The following is a 24456-nucleotide window of genomic DNA, read 5'->3' as shown; positions in this document are numbered from 1 at the left end:
ATGGCGCCCACTTGAACCTGAAACATGGATACATTTCATGTGTTTACTTCCACTGCTACCATGTTATTGTCACAGTTACCACGTGAACAAATGTCTTCAAATACAATTTAATAGTATCTGTCATTTAATGGAAATACCACAATTGCAAAATGTTAGACTTTTCTTTAGAATAGAATAGAATTCAACTTTGTTGTTGTTACATTGTCGCAAGTACAAAGCAAAAAAATTAGCCCTCTGCATTTAACCCGACCTTTGGGGAGCAGTGGGCTTTCATTGTGCGTCGCCCAGGAGCAAAGTGAGGGTTAAGGGTCTTGCTCAGGGACCCAGAGTTGCAGTACGTGGGAGTGGGGGTTGAGAGGTTCCAGGTTCAACTTGGAACCTCTGGGATCCAAGCACAATGCCCTAACCACGAGGCCACATTCCCCTACCTACTTTATTTGGCAGAATATTGGCATAGATTTGTGCACATTTGTAATGGGAACGATAGCAAACCAGACACCTCAGCATGACGCTGCTCCAACTATGCAACTGGCACCATATGAGATTTCAAGCAACTTAGATTGATTTCTTCAAACTTCTGCTGAGTAGTTCAAACCTTACTTGGACTGACAAGAAAACACCTCAAGAAAAGATTATGAAATTGTTAGAAATTGGGAACAGACATTTCTCTTTTGTTTAGTACCCTCTCAGTCAATAGTGATGTTTAATTGGTTTCACGTTGGACTCCAACACTGGTCTTCTTTTTCAGCTTTATTATCAATTTGAGTCTTAGTGTAATTTCAAGTTTTCAAAGTACATTTTGAAGTTTAAAAACAGTTTAAAAAATAATATTATGCAGATAACCAAACTATTTATATGAGATTTCTACTAATTTCTTATAAGAGTACTTAAACAACCAGGCAGGGTTATTGCTCGTACCTTTTTAATGGCTTTAAAAGTGTTGTTGTCCAGTGGTATTTATGTGGGTACTGTTTCTATGTCATTTGAGGTAATTAACAAAAAATGCAATGTGCACCAAATGTTCAGTGAAGCAAAAATATACCAATTCCAAGCTAAAGGAAGTCCTGTTTAATTTGTTAAAAGCTCAAAACACATGACACTGATGCTGATCAGGTGTTTATAAAATCGCCAGCGCAGTGGTTGTTTCTGTGTTCATGCATTACTTGTTGATGGATATTTGAAATGTTCCTTTCTCTGCCTATAGATATAATTGGAGTGTGCAAGAGTGCAGAGGATGTATCCCGTATCACCACAAAGAACAGCAGAGAAGTCTCCAAGAGGGCCATCAACCTAATAGACACCACCGGTAAAGTGGTGACAGTCACTCTGTGGGGGGAGGAGGTAAGAGCTTTAATCTCCTTCCCTGCTTCTCTGCATGCATCCATGACTGGATTTATGATGCATCATAAAAACACATTGAGCCTACTGTAATTAACTGGGTTTTTGAAGGAGCCCATGCGTTTATGCATCTGTGATGGCGTCTGTGTGGGTGGTCTTGCATACAGAGCACTTTGATTTGCTTTTCTGGGCTGTTGGATCGTTTAAATCACTCTTGTGACCTTCAGCGCTGTGTTGGACCAGACACTCTGTTTTGAGACATGAGGCTAATATGGCACCATTCTTCTCCCATCTCATTTGGTCAGCATGAGTTAATCCGTCCTCCTTACCAAAATCTGGAAGTTACTTCAAAATGAACTTGTAGTTAGCCTAATTATTAAAGTAAACTTTTGCTGATATTACAGTACATTTCAGTGGCTAAAAGTTTCAGACACAGATTAACATTTGAGACCTTGCTCTTTTACTGCCGCAAATTCTCTCTCCCCTATCAGTTTTTGACGTCTCTTTCTGTTTCTTCTCCAGGCGGAGAAGTTTGACGGCTCAGGACAGCCTGTTGTTGCCATCAAAGGAGCTCGCTTGTCTGATTTTGGAGGCAGATCTCTCTCAGCTTTGTTCAGTTCAACAGTCATGGTCAACCCAGATTTACCCGAAGCCTTCAGACTTAGGGTCTGGTGAGTCACAGTGATGTACACTGCAATCTCACACACACACACACACACTGATAATCACACAGAGAACTGTCCACAAATTGCAGCCTTCCTAATACTCTGTCACATACTCTGCACAAGTTGATATGTGTCTAACAAGAAAGAAATATCCTTCTGCTAACCTATTCATAATCCTTGAACTCCCACGTTTTATCATGTTACAGCAACATAAACATGTTTTAGTTAGATTTATGTAACTGACCAACACATAATAGAACTTGAGATCTGTTTTTTTTTTGTTAGCAAATTTAAGCTGTTTGTTCGGCATTTGAATGCATCCCCCTTGAGTTATTACTTTGTAAAATAAAATTTCACTACATTCAAAGTTTTAAGTATTGTGAAGTATCTGTCTAACATTAACATCTTTGCTCTCTATTTTGTGAAATCACCTTAATCTGTGCCGTGTTTTTCTATGCCAAGTATTTCTATAAATTCTTAATTGAGTTTCTGGACTTTAAATGTGCCGTTCATATTTACGATCATTGCAGCCTTAGAATTGACCCTCTCTCACCCTGCCTAAAGTCTTTTGTTGCCTCTGACTTTCTTTGATAATTGCCCTTTGGTTAACTTCCATCTTCCCATCAACTGAACTAAGGGTGTGCAAAATAATCGTCAAATCGATGCATCGTGATTCTAATTTTTGTGATCTACTGCATCGATTCTTGAAGGCAAGAATCGATTATAAAAAAAAAAAAATGAACAAATAAAATACATGAATGGTTGGCGCACATCAGCCAAACCAAGTGGAATACAACTTCCAGTCCAGCAGATGTCGCTGCGGATGTGTTGACGCCCTCTGCTTTGTGTCACAAGCATGTCCGGCCGTGGGATACTGAGACTAGTCATTCGTAAACAAAATATGGAGGAGACTGAGAAAATTCGCTCCGCGGCTCCATCACATTTCAAGTCAGATGCTTGGATGCATTCTGGCTTTAAAAACAAGGAAGGTAAAAACGAAATTGATATGATGCACGTTTTGCAAAAGGGGAAATAGACATTTGAATGTTTTCATTTTATTGGTTTAAAGGACCACTGAGGCCATGTAAACGGCACTGATTATCCTTATTTTGTTATTTTAAGTTTGATGAATCCTAAGATCTTTTTGTCAGTGTTTCCACACCAGTAATAGTAATATTTCTGTCCAGTATTTGTTTTCATGGCATGAATTCAGTTGCTTTCAGTTATGTATCAATTGAAGACACTATCCAGATCACACCCAGCCAGTCAGCCACTGGTAATGGCTGTATCCTTTTCTTACAGTGTTCAGAGAAAATATCGCAATGCATTGCGATGCATCGCAATATTTCGAGTATCGTGATGCATCGTGATAGAATCGCTTCGTGGCATGTGAATCGTGATTCGAATCGAATCATGACTTCTTTGCCAATACCCACCCCTAAACTGAACCCACCTTGCCCCTCTCTGTCAAAGAAAACAAACCTTATGGCATTATACTACCACTACCAGATGTGGATGGTGTTTAGAGTGTTCTAATTAGCATTTTACATTCATACTAAAGGTTTCCATTTTTGTCTCATCTAGTCAGAGTGTTTTCTTTCACATTTTTAGTGTGTCTCCTGCAGGACATAACGCAAACTTTCCTTGATGTGTCCTTGGCTTGTCCCCTACAATTCCTTTTTAAAAATCAATTTTTGTACTAAAAATATTCTTTCTGTCATGATTTGTTGACAATAAGATCCAAAGAGAAGTACCATCTCTTGGTCAGACCCTGTAATTCAGTAATAGGATGAAGTCAGAGTAAAAAAATATGCACACCCAGGAGAAGGCCAGTGGCTAGAAGTTGGAGGGGATTTGGCTTGGAGCTGCAGGGAATTGGGCTGCCATTTGGCTGCCGTTTGACTGGGAAGGGCCATTTTTAATGGCTGTTACTGTATGAATGTGATAAATTTCTCTTTCTGTTTTTCCATCAAAGCCAGATTTGTGGAGGCACAACTAGTAGTTGAGTTTCTACAGTATAATTATAAAAATGTAGTATAACTTTTCTTCCATTTTGAAAATGATGCCCTGCTTCATCTTGGCCTATAACACAAAAATGTATTTCATGTTTGTTAACAAAATATGAAAGAATTGAAGGGGCATCAACACCTTTTTCAGGATGTCCTTGTCAGCCTTTATAAAATATGGTATTACCTCCAACCATACACCTGTGTTTCATTCACACACTTATAGGGAAACATAGGTGCAAAAACCCTGTTTATTGAGTGTCGAGAGAATGTTGGTTTGTGCTGCCAGAGTCTCAGTGGGATTCCAGACAACACTGGACTGATGGAAAAAGAGAAGCATGTATTTATTCCTGGATTCTAGCTCTGAACTGCTGCTGCCTTTGCTCCAAAGCCAGCTAAGCAGGATCAAACTGGATTCCTATTAGCAGCTCCTGTGGAGGGGTTTTGAGTTGTGACTCATTCGCTCATTAAGATTGTTCCCAATTCTGGCTACAGGAAAAAATATAAATACATTTTCTGTTTTCCTTTTCTTTTTGTGTGTGTGTATATATAGCTATATATATATTTATATGTACATACATACACTGGGGCAAAAAAAGTATTTAGTCAGCCACTGATTGTGCAAGTTCTCCTACTTTGAATAATGAGCGAGGTCTGTATATTTCACCATAGGTGCACTTCAGCTATGAGAAAATTTTGTAACATAACCATTGTTGGCCATGACAGAGGTCAAACATTTCCTGTAAGTCTTCACAACGTTTGCACACAGCGTAGCTGGTATTTTGGCCCATTCCTCCATGTAGATCTTCTCTAGAGCAATGACGTTTCAGGGCTGTCGCTGGGCAAAATCTGTGATGCTTTTGTCCTTTAAATGTTATGATTCCCTAAAACAAGTGAATAATAACTATTGCTGATTTAGGCTTTATTTATCCAGTCTTTTGATTAAATGAATCCTGATGCTCAAAGGTCCATTTTGCTTTTTCCACTACCTCCATATTTCTCTGATGCCTTACTTTCTCCCTTATGTTTACCGCCTCTTTTTAACATTCAGCTGTATGCTTTACAAAGAGAGGCTTAATTTTCATGTTTCTATGCAAAGCTATATTTATTTTTTCTGCTAAACTTGTTTGTATAAACGAAGTACACTGATGAATCTGTATTGTGCTTTGATAAGGCCGCTCAGCCAGAACATAGAAGAACAATCTCACTGATGGATGAAGGTTTTGGATTGAATAATAAAAGGGAAGAGAGATGAACAGATATAGGGCGTACGCAGAATAATGAACGGGGTTTTCACAAAGGGTTATTATGTATAAAAGAGATATGAAAGCTGATTCATCTGGGGAAACATCTATGGATGTTAGACATCCATGTCAGATCAAATTAAGGTAATTATGCGACGGCAAATAAGATATGGGAATAGGGGAGTTTTCAGATAGGTTCAATTGATACTGACACAAACAGTTAACTTATTAAACAAATCTTTCTTCTTACAAATAATGCTGAAATTCTCTTAAGAAAGCACTTGTAGCAACTTTATCACATTGAATATTCACAAGCAATTGATGTTTGTTTTTGTCCTGTGTAATTTAATAAATAGGACCTAGGAGACTGAGTTGATGAATAATTAAAACACATGAGACTTGCAGTATCTACACTTCCAGTCAGAGTTTTACATGCAGATATCACTACAATCATTACATATTAAGTTGAACCAGTTATTCGTTTACTTAAACAATTGTTTTTTGTTTTTCTGGACAAAACGATGAAGAAAAAGGATCTGCAAAGATTTAACTCAAGTTTGTATTAATTTGATCGGTTTAGTTATAATTGTATCCCTTTAAACCACAAGGGGGTGGAGTAATATTTATACAGAAGCTCAAGTTTGTACATAAATCTCCACTAATATACTGTAAATGTGGGTTGTAATTTGACCTAATGAGTTTTATAACCATGAACATTCTTATGGCTGATTTTTTGAATAGATCCTGGCAGTATTGACACGCTTCATAGTGCTTCACTGAAGTTGTGACTCTGGGAACTCTCTTCCACAAACGTAACTTTTTCCTGCTGTATCCCTACTAGCCTCAGTTTTGGACCATTCTTCTGTTACATAACCAGTGTGTTCATGTTTACACCACCTAGTTGGAGAGTTGTGGTGAAGTCTATTTTCATTACTCCCTTCATCTTTTATCTGTAATACACCCGCCGTGGTTGACAGTTTTTGCAGTTCTCGGAGGTTTTCATAGCATTGTCTGATTTCTCAAATCCACATTCTTGCTTGTGGTAAAACTCCTCAAATTTGTCTTGTCTTTAACCTCTCAGAACCCACCGGGTCACCGGCGACAAGTTTTAAAGCGTTTAAATAAAACTTGCATGAAAATTACACTGGTAAAATGTTTACCAATATAGACATGTCGTTGGAAAGCTTAGATTGTCCACAAATCAACCACCAAGTTAATTTTATGGACACAGCGAGCACTAAAGCACAATTAACACAAATATAGTAGCATGTCAAAATGCAAACATGACAAAGCAGTCACAACAAGCAACCATGTCTTATTACTGCTGTTCAAAAGAGACCTATTATTTTCAAGGATAAAAAAAATGACTTTGAGTCATGTTTGAACTGATGTAGCCTGGGCTGTGTTCTACTCATCCAACTTTCATTATTTATATTTCATATTTATTCATAAACTACAAGGTGTTAGCTTTCAAATAATGTATCACACATGTAACATGGGCTTACAGTTCCTAAGTTATTTGCTTTTCAATTTGGGTATGCAAAATAGGCTAGATTTTCCCAAAATGAAGTAGATGTTAAGAGGATAAATTTAGACTTTTCTCCAGAAAGTGGTGTTGCATATGTATACAGCTGCAGGTTTTCTTTTTCACACGAAGTATTATAACCTTACCAAGCACCAAAAGATCAGCTAAGACTTTATTTGATCTAGTCTTTTCCAAAATTTTTGAAAAGCAGTCCAAAATCCCTGCCACACACACACACACACACAAAAAAAAATAACAATAAAAAAATACATAAAATAGAAGGAATTAATATTATTGGAACCTGATACAGTATAATAGTAAAAGAAAACTGTGACACTTGATCCCTTAATGGATTTTCTTTCCAAGTTAAGAAGCCATAGAGCCATTAGCCCCAGCTTATAAAAGATTTCATTGGAAATGTGGAAAATTGTATGATTATTTTTTAATCTGTCTGTAATTATAACCGTATGTAGAGAAATTCTACAACAAATTCTAGCTTTTGCATCAATCAGTAGAATAGAATAGAATTCAACTTCATTGTCATTACACTGTCACAAGTACAAAGCAACGAAATGTAGTTTACATCTATCCAGAAGTGCTATACAGGATATAGATAATTATTTACATGTGCACAGACTATATATGTGTGGACTATAAATGGCATATATAGGCAGAGTGTAATTGTAAGAGACTATGAAAAAAAGAAATGAAAACTATTTAGGGATTATACAGCATTATTGTACTCTTTGTAAGATAAGTTTAAATAAGCTCTTAGGATGTTGATGTTGAGCAGATTTAAACTTCTAAAGACAATTCTAGGTGTTTGATTTTCTTTACGTGATTATTTTACATATTTATCTCTCAATATGACGTTTGATTTATCTTTTTTTTTTGCTCACTCTGTAGGTATGACAAGGAAGGTTATGCAGTCGACAGCCAGTCATTAACAGAAACCATGTCAGTCAGCATTGGACCAAAGATGAACTGGAAAACGCTGAGCGATGTTAAGAATGAAAACATGGGACACGGCGAGAAGGTAGGATATACACAGGCACAGCTTCTTATTACACAAAGGTCTATTTTTCAGCATTGTTGTCATGGTTATAACGAGAAGTGGGGTTCATCTAAATGTTGTATGCCACTCGCTAAACATTTCATCTAATTAATTTGGTTTATCTCAGATTAGTTTTCCTCTTTCCGTGCCTTTAATTGGAAACTGATTATGGATAGCTTGAAGATCAATGATGTTACTAATGAAAATTTCTAATTATGTTCTAGAGGAAGCCTAGAGGGCTAATATTACTAGAAAAGTGTGGAAGCATGGAAGAAAAAGTGAATTGGTGATACTTCTTTTTTTTTTTTTTTTTTTAAAGCACAACAAAAAAAAGGTGTCATTTAAAATTTAAGTGCTAAGCAATCTGTTTTGCAGAGTATAACGGATATAGTACTGTAAAAAAGAAAAAGAGGAGAGGAGAATTTTTCAGAATTCAGTACAGACAAATGGTTTTAATGTCAGGTGCAGGGAGGTGAGTTCAAAAGAGAGAAATTCTCATTCTACCTCTTTTGTCTTGGCCTCTTTTCTCTTCTGGATTTTGCTCAGCTGTGTGCACCCCCAGCTGTTTCTCTAATTGAAATGAAAAGAGAGGAAAAGGGTTCTCGTCATCCACTGTGAGGCTACAGCTTAAAGGGATAGTTCGGTATTTTTGACATGAATCTGTATGGCATCCCCATCACCAGTGGCATGCAATCACACTGACTTACCCCTGGCAGCGTCCTGTGAGCAGAGTTATCGTCCAGTTTTGGTCAAGCCGAAAGTAGTCCGGCAGGTTTTTAGGAACAGCGAAATAAAACTTTTCTCTTCCCAAAACATTATGTGTTCAAAAGAGTGATATTTTTGCATCCCAAAAACATTGTAGTGGAAAAAGTCACACGTCGTTATCAATTGGTCCTATTTTCTCTCTGTTCGTATCAGTGCGCGCCGTCATTCAGACAGCGAGCTCAACAACAGCCAGATGCATGTCTCCCTCCGCCTAGCTCCTAGCTGGTCTAGCTCCTAGCGCCTAGCTCCTAGCTGGGCGGAGGGAGACATGCATCTGGCTGTTGTTGAGCTCGCTGTCTGAATGACGGCGCGCACTGATACGAACAGAGAGAAAATAGGACCAATTGATAACGACGTGTGACTTTTTCCACTACAATGTTTTTGGGATGCAAAAATATCACTCTTTTGAACACATAATGTTTTGGGAAGAGAAAAGTTTTATTTCGCTGTTCCTAAAAACCTGCCGGACTACTTTCGGCTTGACCAAAACTGGACGATAACTCTGCTCACAGGACGCTGCCAGGGGTAAGTCAGTGTGATTGCATGCCACTGGTGATGGGGATGCCATACAGATTCATGTCAAAAATACCGAACTATCCCTTTAAGTTAAAGCTATAGAATCTGTGTGATTTGCAGTGTTCCAAATCTGCATTCTTCTCATTTCCACCATCTTTGTGGGTGGAGGGATTTGATGGTGTGTTGGAATAGTGTGTGAGGAGCATGTTAGAGATGGAGGATGATGTGGGATATTAGTGTACAATCCATTTCAAATTAATGCAGATATCCGTGTGTGTCTGGGGTTTTGGGACAAGCATTAAATTTCTCGTGTGCAACCACATCAATTATGTGAAGTGGATTTTCCCTTGGTTACCCTTCCACTTGTAAATTTTAATTACTTTTAGGTGCCAGAAGGTGACACTGGGATTTGGTGTGATAAGAATTAAAATGCTTTCACACTGTAGCATGTGTGTCAATCTTCTGGTAAGTGTGCATGAAAAGCTTTGTGCTTATGAGTGTCTGAGTGGGTTTGAGAATGTGCCACTGGTGGTGCTCTGGTAAGCTCTCCTCAGCGTCGTTAAGGGTAGAAACTTTGCCCCAAAGTTTTCGTCTATGCAGAGGCTTAAAAGACTCCATAATCTGTTAAGTTTTACAAATTTAGTAGATGGAGAATGAGATGTTTTTTGTTTTTATTTTATTTCTTTACAAATATAGTATAAAACAGACAAAATGCATTTATGACTGGGCTAAGGACTCTAAAACTTCTTAAAGATTATTTCCAATCCATTGCATTCAGAGGTCAGCTAATTAGTAAATTGATTAATCATGTGTGTTTTTTAAGTTCCCACACAGTCAGCAAAGAATAGGGTTTAATTTCAGTATTTCTCCGGTCTGGATAAATATGGAAACATTTTTTATATGCAGACATTTTCTTTCACAATTTTATCTCCAAAAGGTAGTGATCTTCCTTCTTTTTTCTCACAGCCTCAATTAATGCCTTTTCTCCCTCCATCCCTATATCATTCTTGTCTTCCTGTTATCTTCCTTTTGTCTTTTTCTCTATATTTTCTTCTTTACTTTATTCCTTTCTTTCTTTGTGTCTTCTATCTTTGTGTCTGTCTAGTAAAACTGATAGTTTAGGCAAAGAAAGTATTACTCAGAGAAGCAGTAAAGACCATGATAGGAAACTATTCATTGTGTACCTAACTAACGTTGGTTTTTATTAAATATATTTTATTGTATAATTTTTATGAGAAAGCTGTTGAAAGGAATCCATAAATCCTATTTGCAGTTTATCACAAACCACACAGGATAGATAAGGAAGGTGCTCGGATCACGTCAGGGAAATTTTGAGATTTGCTATCTACATGTGAAAGTAATACTGCACATCAGCCTAAACAGCCCACTTGGATGGTGAAACATGTTTATGGCAGCATCATGATATGATATTTAGATTGTGACTTATGTTGGTTTAGCGGTTTTGGTAGTTTCAGCTAGCATTCATTAGATGTGCCAGCGTATAGAAACTTGGCACATATTAGGAACAAGCTGACTCTGTTGATTAATAACTCTGGGTCACGTAATGACATATCTGCCTCACATGATCTAGATAATTTTATTGTAAAAAGTTAATTTTTTTTTTTTTTGAAATCCCTGCCCTTTTTCTTTTTTTTTTTGCGGCACTAGTGGCTCGTTCTTTAGACAGAAGGCTGACAGGAAAAGGGGTATGAGAGAGAGGGGGAGAGACATGCAGGAAAGGACCACAGGTCTGATTCGAACCCAGGTCTGCCACGTCGAGGACTAAGGCCTCTATACATGGGTCAGGCGTGCTAACTGGTGCGCCACCTGCATGCCCATTAAATCCCTGCCCTTTTTTAAATCCCCATTTTTTTTCACTTCAGAAGGGCTCTTCATATTAAAGTTTCCAAGTGCAATTTCACAACATCTAGAAAAGCTCAAGGAAGGGGTATGAATTTTCTTAAAAGGCACTATATATGACTACAGAGAGAAAAGAAAAGCCCTCAGCAGAAAGCCTTTTAATGATGAAATGCTGTGAGGTTCATTTATAAGGGTTTCCTATTGATGAAATAACCCTGGTCAAGGTCCGACTGTCCTCTATGTCCAAATTAACTGTAGCATCTGCCATCATCAAGAACACTCAGCAACCCCCATTTCTGCCACATCCACCCACCCACTGCCTTCCACATCACCTTCCCACGTCTTCAGCCTTCCAGTCTGCCTGCATCTTCAAAATCTGATGAGGCAGGCACGCGGATGAATACTTAGGAGTGATGTGTTGATGGGGGTTGGGACTGTTGCTAAAGGGGGAAACTTTGCTAATTAATGAAAAAAAAAGCCTCTTCCAAAGTATTTCAGAAGGGTCCTTGCTCCATGGCATGGACTCTGAGTGGATGGATGGGTGGACAGATTATGAAACTATGAGTCAATGTTAGCCAGAGGGAGAAAAGTGTCAGAGGGTTCTTAAGTCAGAGTGACAGTAAGTGTAGAGGTCATGGGGACGCAGCACAGCATTAGCCCCCTCATGAGTGATGCAGAAAACGCAATGGCCTTTTCACATTCAGAGCTTTTACAAAACACTTTGCAGGAATTGTGGTTTACAGAAAAAAAGAAAAACATCCCTCAGTATGTGTGTGATTTTGGCCCACTTCCTAGAAAGACTCTCTGATAGACTCATTCAGGCCAACATTAGTAATGAGACTGGCCGAGCGCTAGCCTGTGTTCCTTGTTTAGTGTGTTTATATTCTAGCTGTAATCCCTGGATCTTGTTTAAGGCCTGTTCACCCAGAGAAGAAACACCGTCTGGTGCAGCGTAGGAAAAATGAGTTCTTTTTGGTTTTCTATATGTGCGTGTAGATGACATTTTTGTGCTTTAAATTTGTATATGCTTGCACGCAGGAACTTTCAAGTGTTCCCACTTGTAGTGAGACATTGTTCATCTGCTGTGTAGGGTTTTTTTTTTGTATTTATATTTATGGAAATGGAATGCCATGCTTCTCTACAGGATGTGAGGAATAGCCTTTTCCCCTCAGAATTAGCATTTCTTTCCTTTTTAGCTGTTGATTTTACCACTGAGAGTTCTAGCGCCTAAGGTTCTAATATCTCTTTAAATTACAGCTGCATCACTGCATTTTAATTTAGTTCTGTTTGACTGGTACACTTTAATTTGATTTTGGAACAGAAGGAAGTTTAGCGTAACTATATGTACATTGCTCATGTAAATATTTGGTTGTTTGCATATAACCTTGCATAATATTCATGTATACTTGTCAGATTGGTTGTGTGTCTGTATGTATTAGCACAACTTTTGCATTAAAGAGGAAGAGAAGTATGTCTTGCTTCTCTTATGCAAAGATTTTTCAAACGCTTTCTGCTCTTTTTTTGAACTGTGCCAAGATTTTCTGAAAGTCATATAGAGAGGGGGTAGACAGCGTGCGTGTACCAGTTGGAATTAATTGTAACAATTGGACATATAATGCCGAAACTGATTTAGTTTAGATTTTATAAGTTCTTTCTCTTTGATAACTTTTTTGCTGTATTTTTAGTATCTTCATTTTCATCACAATTGCAGATTACATTTAAATTTGTCATTCTACAAGGCTGAGTGACCCAGAGGGAGAGTCTATCCAAACTGGTGATCATCTGGCAAACTGATAAACTCCAAAACGCAAATCTCCTGTTCCATAGCTAATAGATTTAGTAAAAATCCTTAAAAATAGAAAATGCATCAAATGAAGTTAAGATCAATATCAATGAACAAGCTCGAGATCTTGATGTGGTAGTATTCAAAGATATATGTTAGCAAGCACGAACAACTTGACCAATTATGGCTTATTTCAAAAGCTTTATAACACACTTAATTTAGATAATTGTTTAAATTCATAAAAATATACACACAGGTACATTAAGATTTAGTTTGCTGTTTACATAACGTAATCCCCATCCACCCATTAAGGATATTTGAAGGATATTGAGAGGAAAGTAGATAAACGCTTGTAGAAGATCAGATCTATTCTTTTCAATGCTCAAAATAGCAGAAAATGTTTTAAAATTCTGTTTTCATGAACGCCATGTAGGAGTTTGATTTTTCAGATGAAATCTCTGACACGTTTTATAACATGTGCACAGCTTCAGCTGTAGCACATGATAAACCTGAAATGGTGCCTATTTATGGAGCTTTTAGTGATTAGAGTACCTGTTTCTAAACATAGAACATTGTATAAAAGTATGGTCTAGATTTTCTGTGAAACTAAACTCATAATTCTAAATAGAAACCTGCAAAAAACATGTCCTTAAATTTTACTTAAAGGCACACTATGCAACATTTTTCAGTTAATTAATGTGTTCCATAACGTTATGGATGATTAAATGAGTCATTTCAGGTTGAACAAAGGTATTCTCGGCCGCCCTGGTGGTCTGTGGGGGAAAAACCGCACTTGCAATTGCAGGAGCACCGACCCGCACCCACAGGCTCAAAAGTCTCGCGAGAGTCGGTCTTGCTTTACGGCGAGAACTGCTACACGCCCCCAGTTAAAAGCATTCTTGTTGCTAGCACAGTGGCGATCTTTGTGCAGCGCTGCTTTCACACCGGACACAGCAAAAGCAGCAAAATCGCGTCTGCTGCTTCATTTTTACTGCTTGTACCAGTTAGTTCTGACGCGCGGCTGAAGCAGCTTTGCTGCTCTGGTGCGCGGTGCAAAAGTGTGTCTGACGCGCGTTGGGCGGAGCTTCACTATCCTTTCTCTGCCTTGCAGCTATATTTGCTGTGATCAGTGGGAATAAAGTAGTTTTAATATGTTTTTAAGTGAGAAAATACACCTGAAAACGTAATCAGTGCAGTCAGTTCCTCCAGATTACAATCCTGCCTTCCAATATTTTTTCTGTCGGAGCCGCTCAGACCCCCACATAGCAGCGGTGCGCCGACAGTTGGAATCCCTTCATCAGCAGCCTCTGGCTGGGTCGCCTCCTCGCGGTTCACGCCGCCAGCTGGTAGGTGTTTTTCATCTAAATAATCCAAACTGCATATTCTGCCGGCAGATTAAGTTAATTTAGGCGTCAATAAACTGTTTAAGAGGAGTGATCATAGCGCTCTGATCATCAGCGCTGTGTCTCTCTCCCTGCCAGCTCCCAGATCAGCTTCTCTGATTGGTTGAGGCGGCGCTTCGAGCAGCAAAAATAAAATTTTTCCATCTCGAGCAGGAGCGCGTTTGCGGCGCGTCACACGCGTTTTCCATCTCGAGCAGCAGCGCGTTTGCGGCGCGTCACACGCGTCAGATGCTTAAACGCGCCCGACGCGCTGCTTCAGCTGCTCAGACGTGCTGCGCCTGCTGCTCAAAACGCGCCGCGGGACCTTTTGCTGCGCCTTGACGCGCGTCAACCATTGACTTTGCATGTAAACTCGCTGCTTCTGTCGCGCCAGCTGCGTTCGCCTGTCTGCTAAGCTCAAAACAACCGCGCCTGGCTTGACGGAGAAACCAGGAGAACAGCTGAGCATATTTACGACAGTGCACTTTTACTTTCGCCCTCTGGGGGGAGTCTCGCTGGAAAATCAACACCGGTTGCATAGTGTACCTTTAAATGTCTTTTAATGTTTTACTTCATAATATAAATATAACATTTTCAATTGTGTTTGTTATATTACTTTAAATTCATGGAACAGGTCACTTTAATCTTGATTTATTCACTATTGGAACTGATTTTGCATATTTTCCCCCTCTGATGCCATTTCTTTTTTTGTTTTTCTACCAGACAACTCTGCTGATTTCAAATGAATTGATTCCCATGAATATAAGCAGTTAATGTTAAAATGGTTTTAACACCTCATCTTTCAGCATTGATTACTTATTGTGTTATGGAGAACTTCCCCACCTGACAGGCTTTTCATTTCACAAGATGTTACCTTCTACATGACAAAGATTTTCACAAGATATCTTCTTCTGCTCTATTCATTAGACACTTTGACTTTGATAGTATGATTTTACCTTAACACATCTTAAGAACTTATTCAGCATACATAATCATGCTTTTAATAAAATTCTAAAAACAGAACTATTTGTATAACAGGAATTAGCAGCAACCTAAACAGTTTTCTGACTGAAAGATTGTGTTTATTTCAACTGTTATCAAAGAGAAACAATACTTTTCTACTCTCTAAAATGTGATACTATATTAGTATCAGTAATAAATGTTAATTGGTGTCATGTTGATGTTGAAAAAAAACCCCGTATGTGTTCATATATGTATTGAGCACATTTTAAAGGCACAAATCTTATTTTTCGCTTTCTTTTTGCAAAATAATTTAAACTCGGCCGTTCGCTTGTGGTGAAATTAGCAAAAAAAATATTATCAGCCAAGCTTATGAAATTACACAACTTTAAAGAGAAATTATTATGCTTCCTTTTTATCAGGTTAGGATGGATCAATGGGATACATAAAAGATATTCATTACATTCTCAGATAATGAGATTTCACCTCTTTAGTTCTGCCTATTTTGAACTCCTTTAAGAATAAGCTGTTTTGGGCTCTGTGATTGTTATGGAAATAAGCTGTATCAGGCTGAGTTTTCCCTTTTATGCAGAAAATCTTTCCATTATTCAAACTGCTAAACATTTTTTTACAATTTGCTGAATAAAAAAAAAAAGAAATAGAGTACATACGATAAATAAATGACTCTTTCTATGCATAATCCTAGTAATGCTTGTCGAAGTCCACTCCTGTTTTTCTTTCGATCGATTAATGTTAAAACTTGAATGAAATAATGAACTAATAATTTTATTTCACAAAAAACGATGGAAAAAGAAGCACAAATTTAACATGCAAATATTACAATGAATGTCATATAATTGTTTTATGCATAATTTAGCCCTTTTGCTATAAAACTTGGCTACATAAACAACATTATTCATAAGTCTCCCCTAACTGAAGTGCTTATTGCTAGCATTTCCTTTTCTCACATTTTAGGAATGTTTTATAAAGCCCTACATTTTTTTCTGTTATTACATCTTTACATTTCAGGCAAATTAGAGGCTGACGCATCTCGGTGTAGCACAGCTAAATGGCCACTATTTAGGTGATTACCAAAGGAATATATTTTGTGTTTATATTTACATACAGAAGCATATAAAGTGCATTCTGCACTAGAGATGTCCCGATCCAGGTTTTTGCACTTCCGATCCGATACCGATATTGTTTTTGGACTTCCGATCCGATACTGGCCGATACCAGCCTATCCGAGCATGTATTTAAGTTTAAGTTAAAGTATTTAGCCTTAGTTGTAAGACTCATGTTGAAAAGGGTTTTAGTACTCTTGATAACATCTAGCCAGCTAAATTAGGTGAGATTGAATAAAACACAATGCTTGGTAACAACAAACTTACCTGTTTATTAAGAGATAAACAGAAACTGGACAAAATTATGAATAGCAATCTGAAATTGCACAGTGAGCAGTAAAACCGTAAACAGTTAAAGGTGCAAGTATTACTGTAAGTTTTAATAAAAATGCAAAACAGGGTAACACTGGCGCAAAATAGTGGAATGGATCGTTTCAATCGACGAAACTGGAAAATACGCACCGGATTTTTTTTTAAAAACTGGATCGGCAGTCTGGATCGGCATTTTACATGCTTTGCCGATACGCATTTTTTTGCCAATATCGGCGTCCCGATCCGATCCACGTATCGGATCGGGACAAGCCTATTCTGCACCCCTGTTGCATTAAACAGCTTAAATATTCCAAGACTGAACATTTGATCCATTCATGTTTCTACTCTATTCTGTTCTGTCTATCATTGCATTGGGGGGAGCAGTAGAAACCCAAATACAAAAATGTTCAAAGTGATATTTTGAATTGCAGGTCCCCTCTAATTAAAGGGCAGCATCTATGTAAACTTGTCTGCCATGTTTCAAAATGGCAGACCTCAAGAGGTGACGTTACAAAAAATTCCACTTCCAGGAAATCTTGACTCTCTGTAACAGTTGCTTTAAATAAACAAATAACACCATATACTTCTTACATACCACACTGGTGCATCCTGGGACAGAAACTTTCTTCATCTCTTAAATATGGTGTCTGCTTTAACTTTTGCAGACTATATTTTTTCCCTCACTGAATCTGGAATCAAAAACATGCAAACTTAATATTAAAGTTTTATTGATGTCTAAGCCCCTTAAGAAGAAATCAGCTGGGTATGCTCTGAAATTTTAATGGAACAACTTAATTATAAGCCAGTTACACGGATTGCTGCAGATCTTTTCATGTTTCAACAGCATCCAGCAAAACAAGAAAAAAATGCTGCATGGCTCTGATTTTCTTACCAATCATTGGGTTTTCTTCCTCTTGTCTTAAATTGTCTAACAGCACAAAAGCTTTCAAGTTTTAAACAAGTTTTAGTGGATATTGTTCTGGTACAAAAATATAAACTTTAATTTTATTCTTACAGAATTGATTTTGTTTTCATATAGGGTTTTACAGTCTTCTGAGACGTGTCTAATTGAGATTAACCAATTAGTACTTTGTGTGCTTGATAAGTGCAATTGCAGCATATTAAATTCAGCGATATAGTGTATGTGTACAAAGCATATGGTTTCTCACACTAAAATTTGTTGTATTTTGATTGACTCATTCTGAAGTTTACTTAAAATTAATTTTGCTAGGGATAGGAAAGAGGATTGTTGGCCTAGTGGTTAGAGCATTGCACTTGTGCTCTGAGAAGGTTGCAAGTAACCGGTTTGATCCACACAGCCTCCACTCTGGGTTCCTGAGCAAAATACATAACACCACACTGCTCCCCGTGCGCCACACCATCCCCATTGTGGGACAATAAAGGAATTTACGTTTACATTGCATAAACTTAAGGGACATTTTATATTGTATCTATTAATACTACATAGAAACCTTTTTTATCATCAGATCAAGCTGAAGAAGTGTCTGATTTTGTTCAGCAGGGGATTTCTTGGTGTATTTCTATTATACATCTTTTTTAAACTATTTTGATCACAATCAACTGGGTTTTCCTTATATAGAAAAAGAATAACCAGTCTGTGATTGAATTGTCTCTGTAAAGTGACTTGGGAAGACACGTGTTATGAATTGGCACTATATAAATGAATTGCATTATTGTATACAATGCTGTGTGTGGAAGTAAATTCCTGCAGTCTATTTGATGTCTCTGATTCCTTTTCTTATCTAGATTTCGTCCTGTTTTCTGTTGCTTTTCTCTCTCTTCAGGCGGAGTATTTCAGCTGTGTGGCGACAGTAGTGTACATGCGTAAAGAGAATTGCTTGTATCAGGCATGTCCATCTGCAGACTGCAACAAGAAGGTGATAGACCAACAGAACGGTTTTTACCGCTGCGAAAAGTGTAACAGAGAGTTCCCTAGCTTCAAATATAGACTCCTACTTTCGGTAAGTATGATGCGCATACAGAGCAAACATCATCAAAGCTTGTCAAACATGCCCTGTGTTTTCTTAGTGATGACACCAACACACAAGCAGACAAACAGAAGTAATATTTTGTCTCTCCCATCATCTCTCGCTGTCTTGACTCTCAGGCTAACTTGGCAGACTTCGGGGATAACCAGTGGGTGACATGCTTCCAGGAGACAGCTGAGGTTCTGCTGGGTCGCAAGGCAGAGGAGCTGGGACAGCTCAGAGAAACAGTAAGACTGTCTCTCTCACACACACACGTACCCCTACAAAGCACACAAAAGTAGAAGCTGCCTCACACAGTTCTTCTTCACAATTTGGCCCAGGAGGTCTAACTGTAACGGACTGCTGCCTTTCAGAGTTTCCACCAGACTGTACCGCTGACTCTGTGTGTGTGTGTGTGTGTGTGTGTGTGTTTGTGTGTGTGTGTGTGTGTGTGTGTGTTGGTGTGTGTGTGTTTATTCCCAAGGACGAGGCTGAGTTCGATGAAGTCTTCCAGAAAGCCAACTTCAAAACACACATCTTTAAAAACCGAGTCAAATTCGAGACGTATAACGTAAGTAGAAATGAAAAGAAAATGGTTGCATGTTTTCCTGTGGGATGTAACTATGCATATTCAGCTGCATCAATTGTGATATTGCTCTGGTTCCCTGTTCTGAACAAATGCATTAACTCAATTAAAACACCGAATGCGGTGGCTGCAACAAGAGTGGTGGATTTACATATCCCTACTCTAAGGGCCGGATCTATCAAAGGTTTGCGTGTATAAAAACGTGAGCTATTTCACTGCGCACGCTAAAAAATGTACAAACTGATCTATCAACAGCGTGCTAAAAGGATTTGGACTTTAAAACGTGCTAAATAGCGCCTCTTATCCATTTAGTACTTTTTCTACTATGAATATGCAATATGGGGCGTTTACACGCAAAAGTGCGTCTTGTGGGAGGAGAACATGTAAATATATTAATTTAGCACTCGCAAAGTGATTTATTAAACCTGAAAGCAATTTTGCTAACGGTATCTGACTCTATATTTAACACGTTTCAAAAGAAGGTGCAAATGGTCTGCATGCGTAATTGCGCACACATGGCAGCGGTTATTGTCGCAAGAAGGAGACATGGCAAGGAGACGCAGAGAACGCATTTTTTCACTCCGTGTGAATATTTTTGAAATGAACGAGGAAACAATCATCAAAACATATCGTTTATCCAGCATTGCCATTTTGGAGCTGTTGGGGGAACTCCGAATGGATTTCGAGCCAGCCACAAGGAGGACCCACGCAATACCAGCTATCACAAAACTCCTTGCAACATTGCACTTTTTTGCATCTGGGTCATTCCAGCGTACGGTTGCAGCGTGAGCTGGGATCTCCCAATCTCGTTTTTTCAGAAGTGCTGTCCGTAGTGCTGTCCGACGGGGTCGGGGTTCTCCCCCTGCGCCAGTGGGGAAACCATGGTTCAGCCCCTCGCGCAAAATTCCAGTTTGCGAGCTCAAATTACTGCACGCAAAATTGGATCTTGATAAATCCGGCCCTAAGTGCGCTGCCAGGAGCACACAGTCAGAGTGCTGAAGTTGAAAGATCTAAACTTTTCTGTGTTGTTGCAAAAGCCAATAAAGAGCAGGCTGTGTTGTGGGTTGAAGGAATGCAGCTGACAGGCTTTTTTCAACCAAAATGGAAGAAAGATAAAATAATATTGACAAAAGATGAAATAAGGAATATTCTTAGCAGTTTTTTAGGTCGCTTTCAAAAAGGGAGTTTTAATTTAGCCCTACTGTAGAAGGACTGTTCATCATCTTCCCTTACCGCCAGTGCAGACACCAGCTTGTTGCTGTTGCCTCTCCCCTGCTCCGGCGCTCTGTCTACTCGGCGGCTACTCCAATGTACTATTGTTCTGAGTTCAAATCCCAGCGTATGGTCTCTGCATGAAGTTTGAATGTTCTCCCTGTGCATGACTGGGTTCTCTCCTCTAGAGCTGAAACAATTAATCGATTAATCGTGATAAATCGATTTTTGAAATGATCATCAACTAATTTAAATATCGATTAACTGTTAACTAGTGAAGAGACTCTAAGCGAGCAGCAATTATACCAAGATTGTAAAAATATATAAACATTTTGTATTAAAGATTTAAAAAAAAAATAAGGTGAATATTCTCTATGCAGAACTCCACAAGTTGAAAAGTCTGAGTTATACCTTGTTTAATTTCATAAAAACTCATCTTTAAAGAATCTTTTGCTCTCCATTTTATTAATCGATTAATCGAAAAAGTAATTAATTTGCAAAATAAACGTTAGTTGCAGGCCTACTCTCCCTGTACTCCTGCGTCAATCAACTTTTAGGTTAATTTGTGTGAATTTGTAACTGTACATGGTTCTATGTCTGTGTGCTGCCCTTTAATCCTTCACTAACTTCCCTTGAAATGGCAAAAAAGCACTAAAAGATGGGTTAGGGTTTTTATTGGCTCATAAACACTGCCATAGATACAAAGATCCTCATTTGTTTAACTCAGACACCTTTTTTGTTTTGTTTTTTTTAGATTATGTGCTTACTGTTAGGCAGCATAGTTGGTTGGCAGAGATGTAAAGATGCCAAAATAGGTTTTTGTTAAAAGAAAATCAATGATGACGTTTACTGTAATGTGTTTATTCCTGGGACTAATTGATGAAATTGCTGGTTTACAGGTGAACAGAATAAATTTTCTGCTTGACTGATTTACGAAACAACATACATTTTTTTCCCTCTGTGAATGTCCTTCAACTAACCAACTACTTTCCTCTTGCATTGAAACTCCTTTGGTGTGAGAGCAAGAGCACTGAAATGGCCAAATTTAGAAGCACCTGAAAAAATTATATCGTCATATTAGAAGCGATAATGCATGACATAAATCTCCCAAAAGAGGGATACGCAATCTATTATTTGTCTGTTACTGAACTGGAGTCCCGAGGTTGTAAAACTACCAAACAAGATGTACAAACACAATGTAATCACAAAACACTGTCAGTCACACAACATAAACTCAGAACCATTTCAATTAGTAACAGAGCAACAGGGGGGTTGTTTTGTAGCCAATGCACTTTGGATTGCAGAAAACAAATACAGCTGTGGATTCATTTCTCTTAATTAGGCGCTAATTAGCATTTAGCTATTGTCTGTCTATGCCTAATTAGCCCTAATTATTCAAAGGCCAAATTGCCACTAAGGGCACATAATAGGAGGAACGATTAAGATTCAGATTTATCAATGAAAGATCTGTGTCTTGACCTTATGAAATCCTGCAAGCAGTTCTTTGCAGATTTCTGTTTAGCTTTTTTCATATCCTCAAGTTTATAAAATAAGGTTTTTTCTTTCTAACAGAATAACTCCTAGTGAGAGAAAATGTTCCTGCTTTAGTCTCTAAAAGACCAAACATCATAATTATGTAGCCCTATTTAGCCAAATGAGGCAGAGATTTTGCAGCAAATGTCAGTGCAATACCAACAAATCTTAGCAGCAATAATTTTATTTACAAAACACAATACACAAATGTCAGCCATTCTAATACTTGGATGACTTTGCATTTATTTAAGGCAAAATCCTTTAATGAAGGATTTATTTAGTCATGCAGCATTGAAGTGTACTGCACCACACGTGCTGTTATATTTGAAAAATTCTTAAAAGAAAACTCAGAAAGTCTTTTAGCAATCTAGTTCAGCCCCCTGTGTTTACATGCACCGATGATCCAATTCAATGGCTACTGTGAATGTTTGGCTTTAAAAAAAGGGAAGATGGGATATGTGCATGGTTGGTAAAAACATCCAGCAGTTCATATACACTTTTTGGATGTCTTTCCACTTTGAAAGTATTCATTTACTTAAGCTAATTATTGGACGTAATTGCCATTTATATATGAAATTCCAAATGTTAACTACAGATATTAAAAACAGAGTTTACCTGTAAATGAGAAAATGACCCAAGTAATTGTATTGATATTTGGTTTTGTCATACTACTTATATCTATAGCCATCAGATCTTTTATTAATAATGATATACGGTTTATTTGTAACAATATTTTGCATTGAGTTCACCCAAAGCATCAAAACTTTCTCTTTAATGTACAAAAATAAAACTTTATCACATATTCATGTGAACATATTACTATTTTTAAAGCCAGTTTGGTTCTCTTTTTCATCAAAAAGGAAGAGTGTGGAAGTTTCTGTGATTAGTTTCTTACTATTTACCACAAAAATAAGGATTCTCAACAAAAAAAAAACTATGGGAAAAAATTATTATGCTCCTTCTAATTCATGTTTTAAATTTTTTTTAAATATACTGCTAAAAATTGCCTTTACCTAATTTTCTGAAGTAAAAAAGGGAAAAGAATCAGATTTCGTATTTATTTTGCCTATAATAGGCTCATCAGATATAGATAAAATGAATACTAGAATGCTGCATTTAAACTCATTAAAAATCTTATTTTCTCTCTGTTCGTATCAGTGCGCGCCGTCATTCTGACAGCGAGCTCAACAACAGCCAGATGCATGTCTCGCTCCGCCTAGCTAGGAGCTAGGCGGAGCGAGACATGCATCTGGCTGTTGTCAGGTTAGTAGGCCCTAGCTGTCAGGTCATGGTGCTGCGCGCACTGATACGAACAGAGAGAAAATAGGACCAAGTGATAACGACGTGTGACTTTTTCCACTACAATGTTTTTGGGATGCAAAAATATTGCTCTTTCGAACACATAATGTTTTGGGAAGAGAAACGTTTTATTTCGCTGGGTCTAGCAAACCTGCCGGACTACTTTCGGCTTGACCAAAGCTGGACGAGAACTCTGCTCACAGGATGCTGCCAGGGGTAAGTCAGTGTGATTGCATGACACTGGTGATGGGGATGCCATACAGATTCATGTCAAAAATCCCGAACTATCCCTTTAAGAGGTAATTCAGGTAAATCTTATTGATTTAGATGTTTTACAACCAGAGACATATCTACAGTAAATTTGACAGAATTTTGGCTGAGAGGAGTTAGACTTCACTATTTTACAACCCAGGATGGTCTAACCAGTTTATAGGCAGGTCAAAGTTCAAACTAAAAGATGAGATAAATCAGCTGCTCCTGTTTCTCTCTTTCAAGGAAAAGTGAGATCTTTGTTGATGTAGGTTGATTTAGAAATAAGTTATAGTGAAATAGCAACAACAGATTCATCAAGTTTTTGTTGCGGAAAATTTAGGTCTTATTTTTTGTTACACCAACTTTGTTTTCCTTCTCCTTAGGCTTGTACATCATTCTTGTATTTTTCAAAGAAGTTTAAGGTGAAAAATTATAAATTTAAATGATAAATTCTTAGAAACTCCTACAGTGAATCTGGAGTGTTATGTTGTTACCCACATTGAGTTTTATTATAACCTGTTTCCAAATGGTAATAATTTCCTTACTAATTATATAAAAACAAAATTGAATTTTAAAAATGTGAAAAAGTTTTTTTTATGTGGATATATTGATCCAATTTTACTGTTTTTGATTGCAGTCTGTAAATGATCCCCAGATTATAACAGCACTCCTTCAGCAGAAGCAACTTTTCATTAGAATAGAATAGAATTTGTTCTCTCTCTGTGGAGAAATGTGCTTGAGTGGCCTAACTAACAGGTCAATAAAAGCATACACTTATGCTCAAAAATTCATAAATACAAAAAAAAAAAACAGAAATGAAAAGTTTTAATTACCCTGAGTACTGCAGGTTCTCAGGGTAATTATACAAACGAAACGCAGCATTGCCCTCCGCAAACACCTATAAGTTGCTCACCTATAAGTTGCTCAATTCTTTTAAAATCTTCTTGAATTTGACTTGGAAGTTTAGTTATAAAAAAATAAATATATATATATATATATATATATATATATATATATATATATATATATATAAAACAAAAAACTTGCTGTTC

General features: G+C 37.7%; 1 protein-coding gene across 1 annotated transcript in view; it reads left to right on the top strand.

Annotated features, from left to right (window-relative positions):
* Positions 1-24456, top strand: part of LOC119775655 (replication protein A 70 kDa DNA-binding subunit-like) — a 55385-nt gene that overhangs the window by 24350 nt on the left and 6579 nt on the right. Inside the window, exons 11-16 of the mRNA XM_038273706.1 lie at positions 1205-1341; positions 1861-2009; positions 7685-7814; positions 18340-18516; positions 18663-18770; positions 19007-19093. Of these exons, the coding sequence (XP_038129634.1) occupies positions 1205-1341; positions 1861-2009; positions 7685-7814; positions 18340-18516; positions 18663-18770; positions 19007-19093 (788 nt within the window). The remainder of the gene's footprint in view (positions 1-1204; positions 1342-1860; positions 2010-7684; positions 7815-18339; positions 18517-18662; positions 18771-19006; positions 19094-24456) is intronic.

Source organism: Cyprinodon tularosa, unplaced genomic scaffold, assembly GCF_016077235.1.
Source record: "Cyprinodon tularosa strain WSP-4 unplaced genomic scaffold, ASM1607723v1 ctg887, whole genome shotgun sequence".
NCBI classification, from domain to species: domain Eukaryota; kingdom Metazoa; phylum Chordata; class Actinopteri; order Cyprinodontiformes; family Cyprinodontidae; genus Cyprinodon; species Cyprinodon tularosa.
The sequence above is the reverse complement of the archived record's forward strand: the minus strand, read 5'-3'. Positions and strand labels throughout refer to the sequence as shown.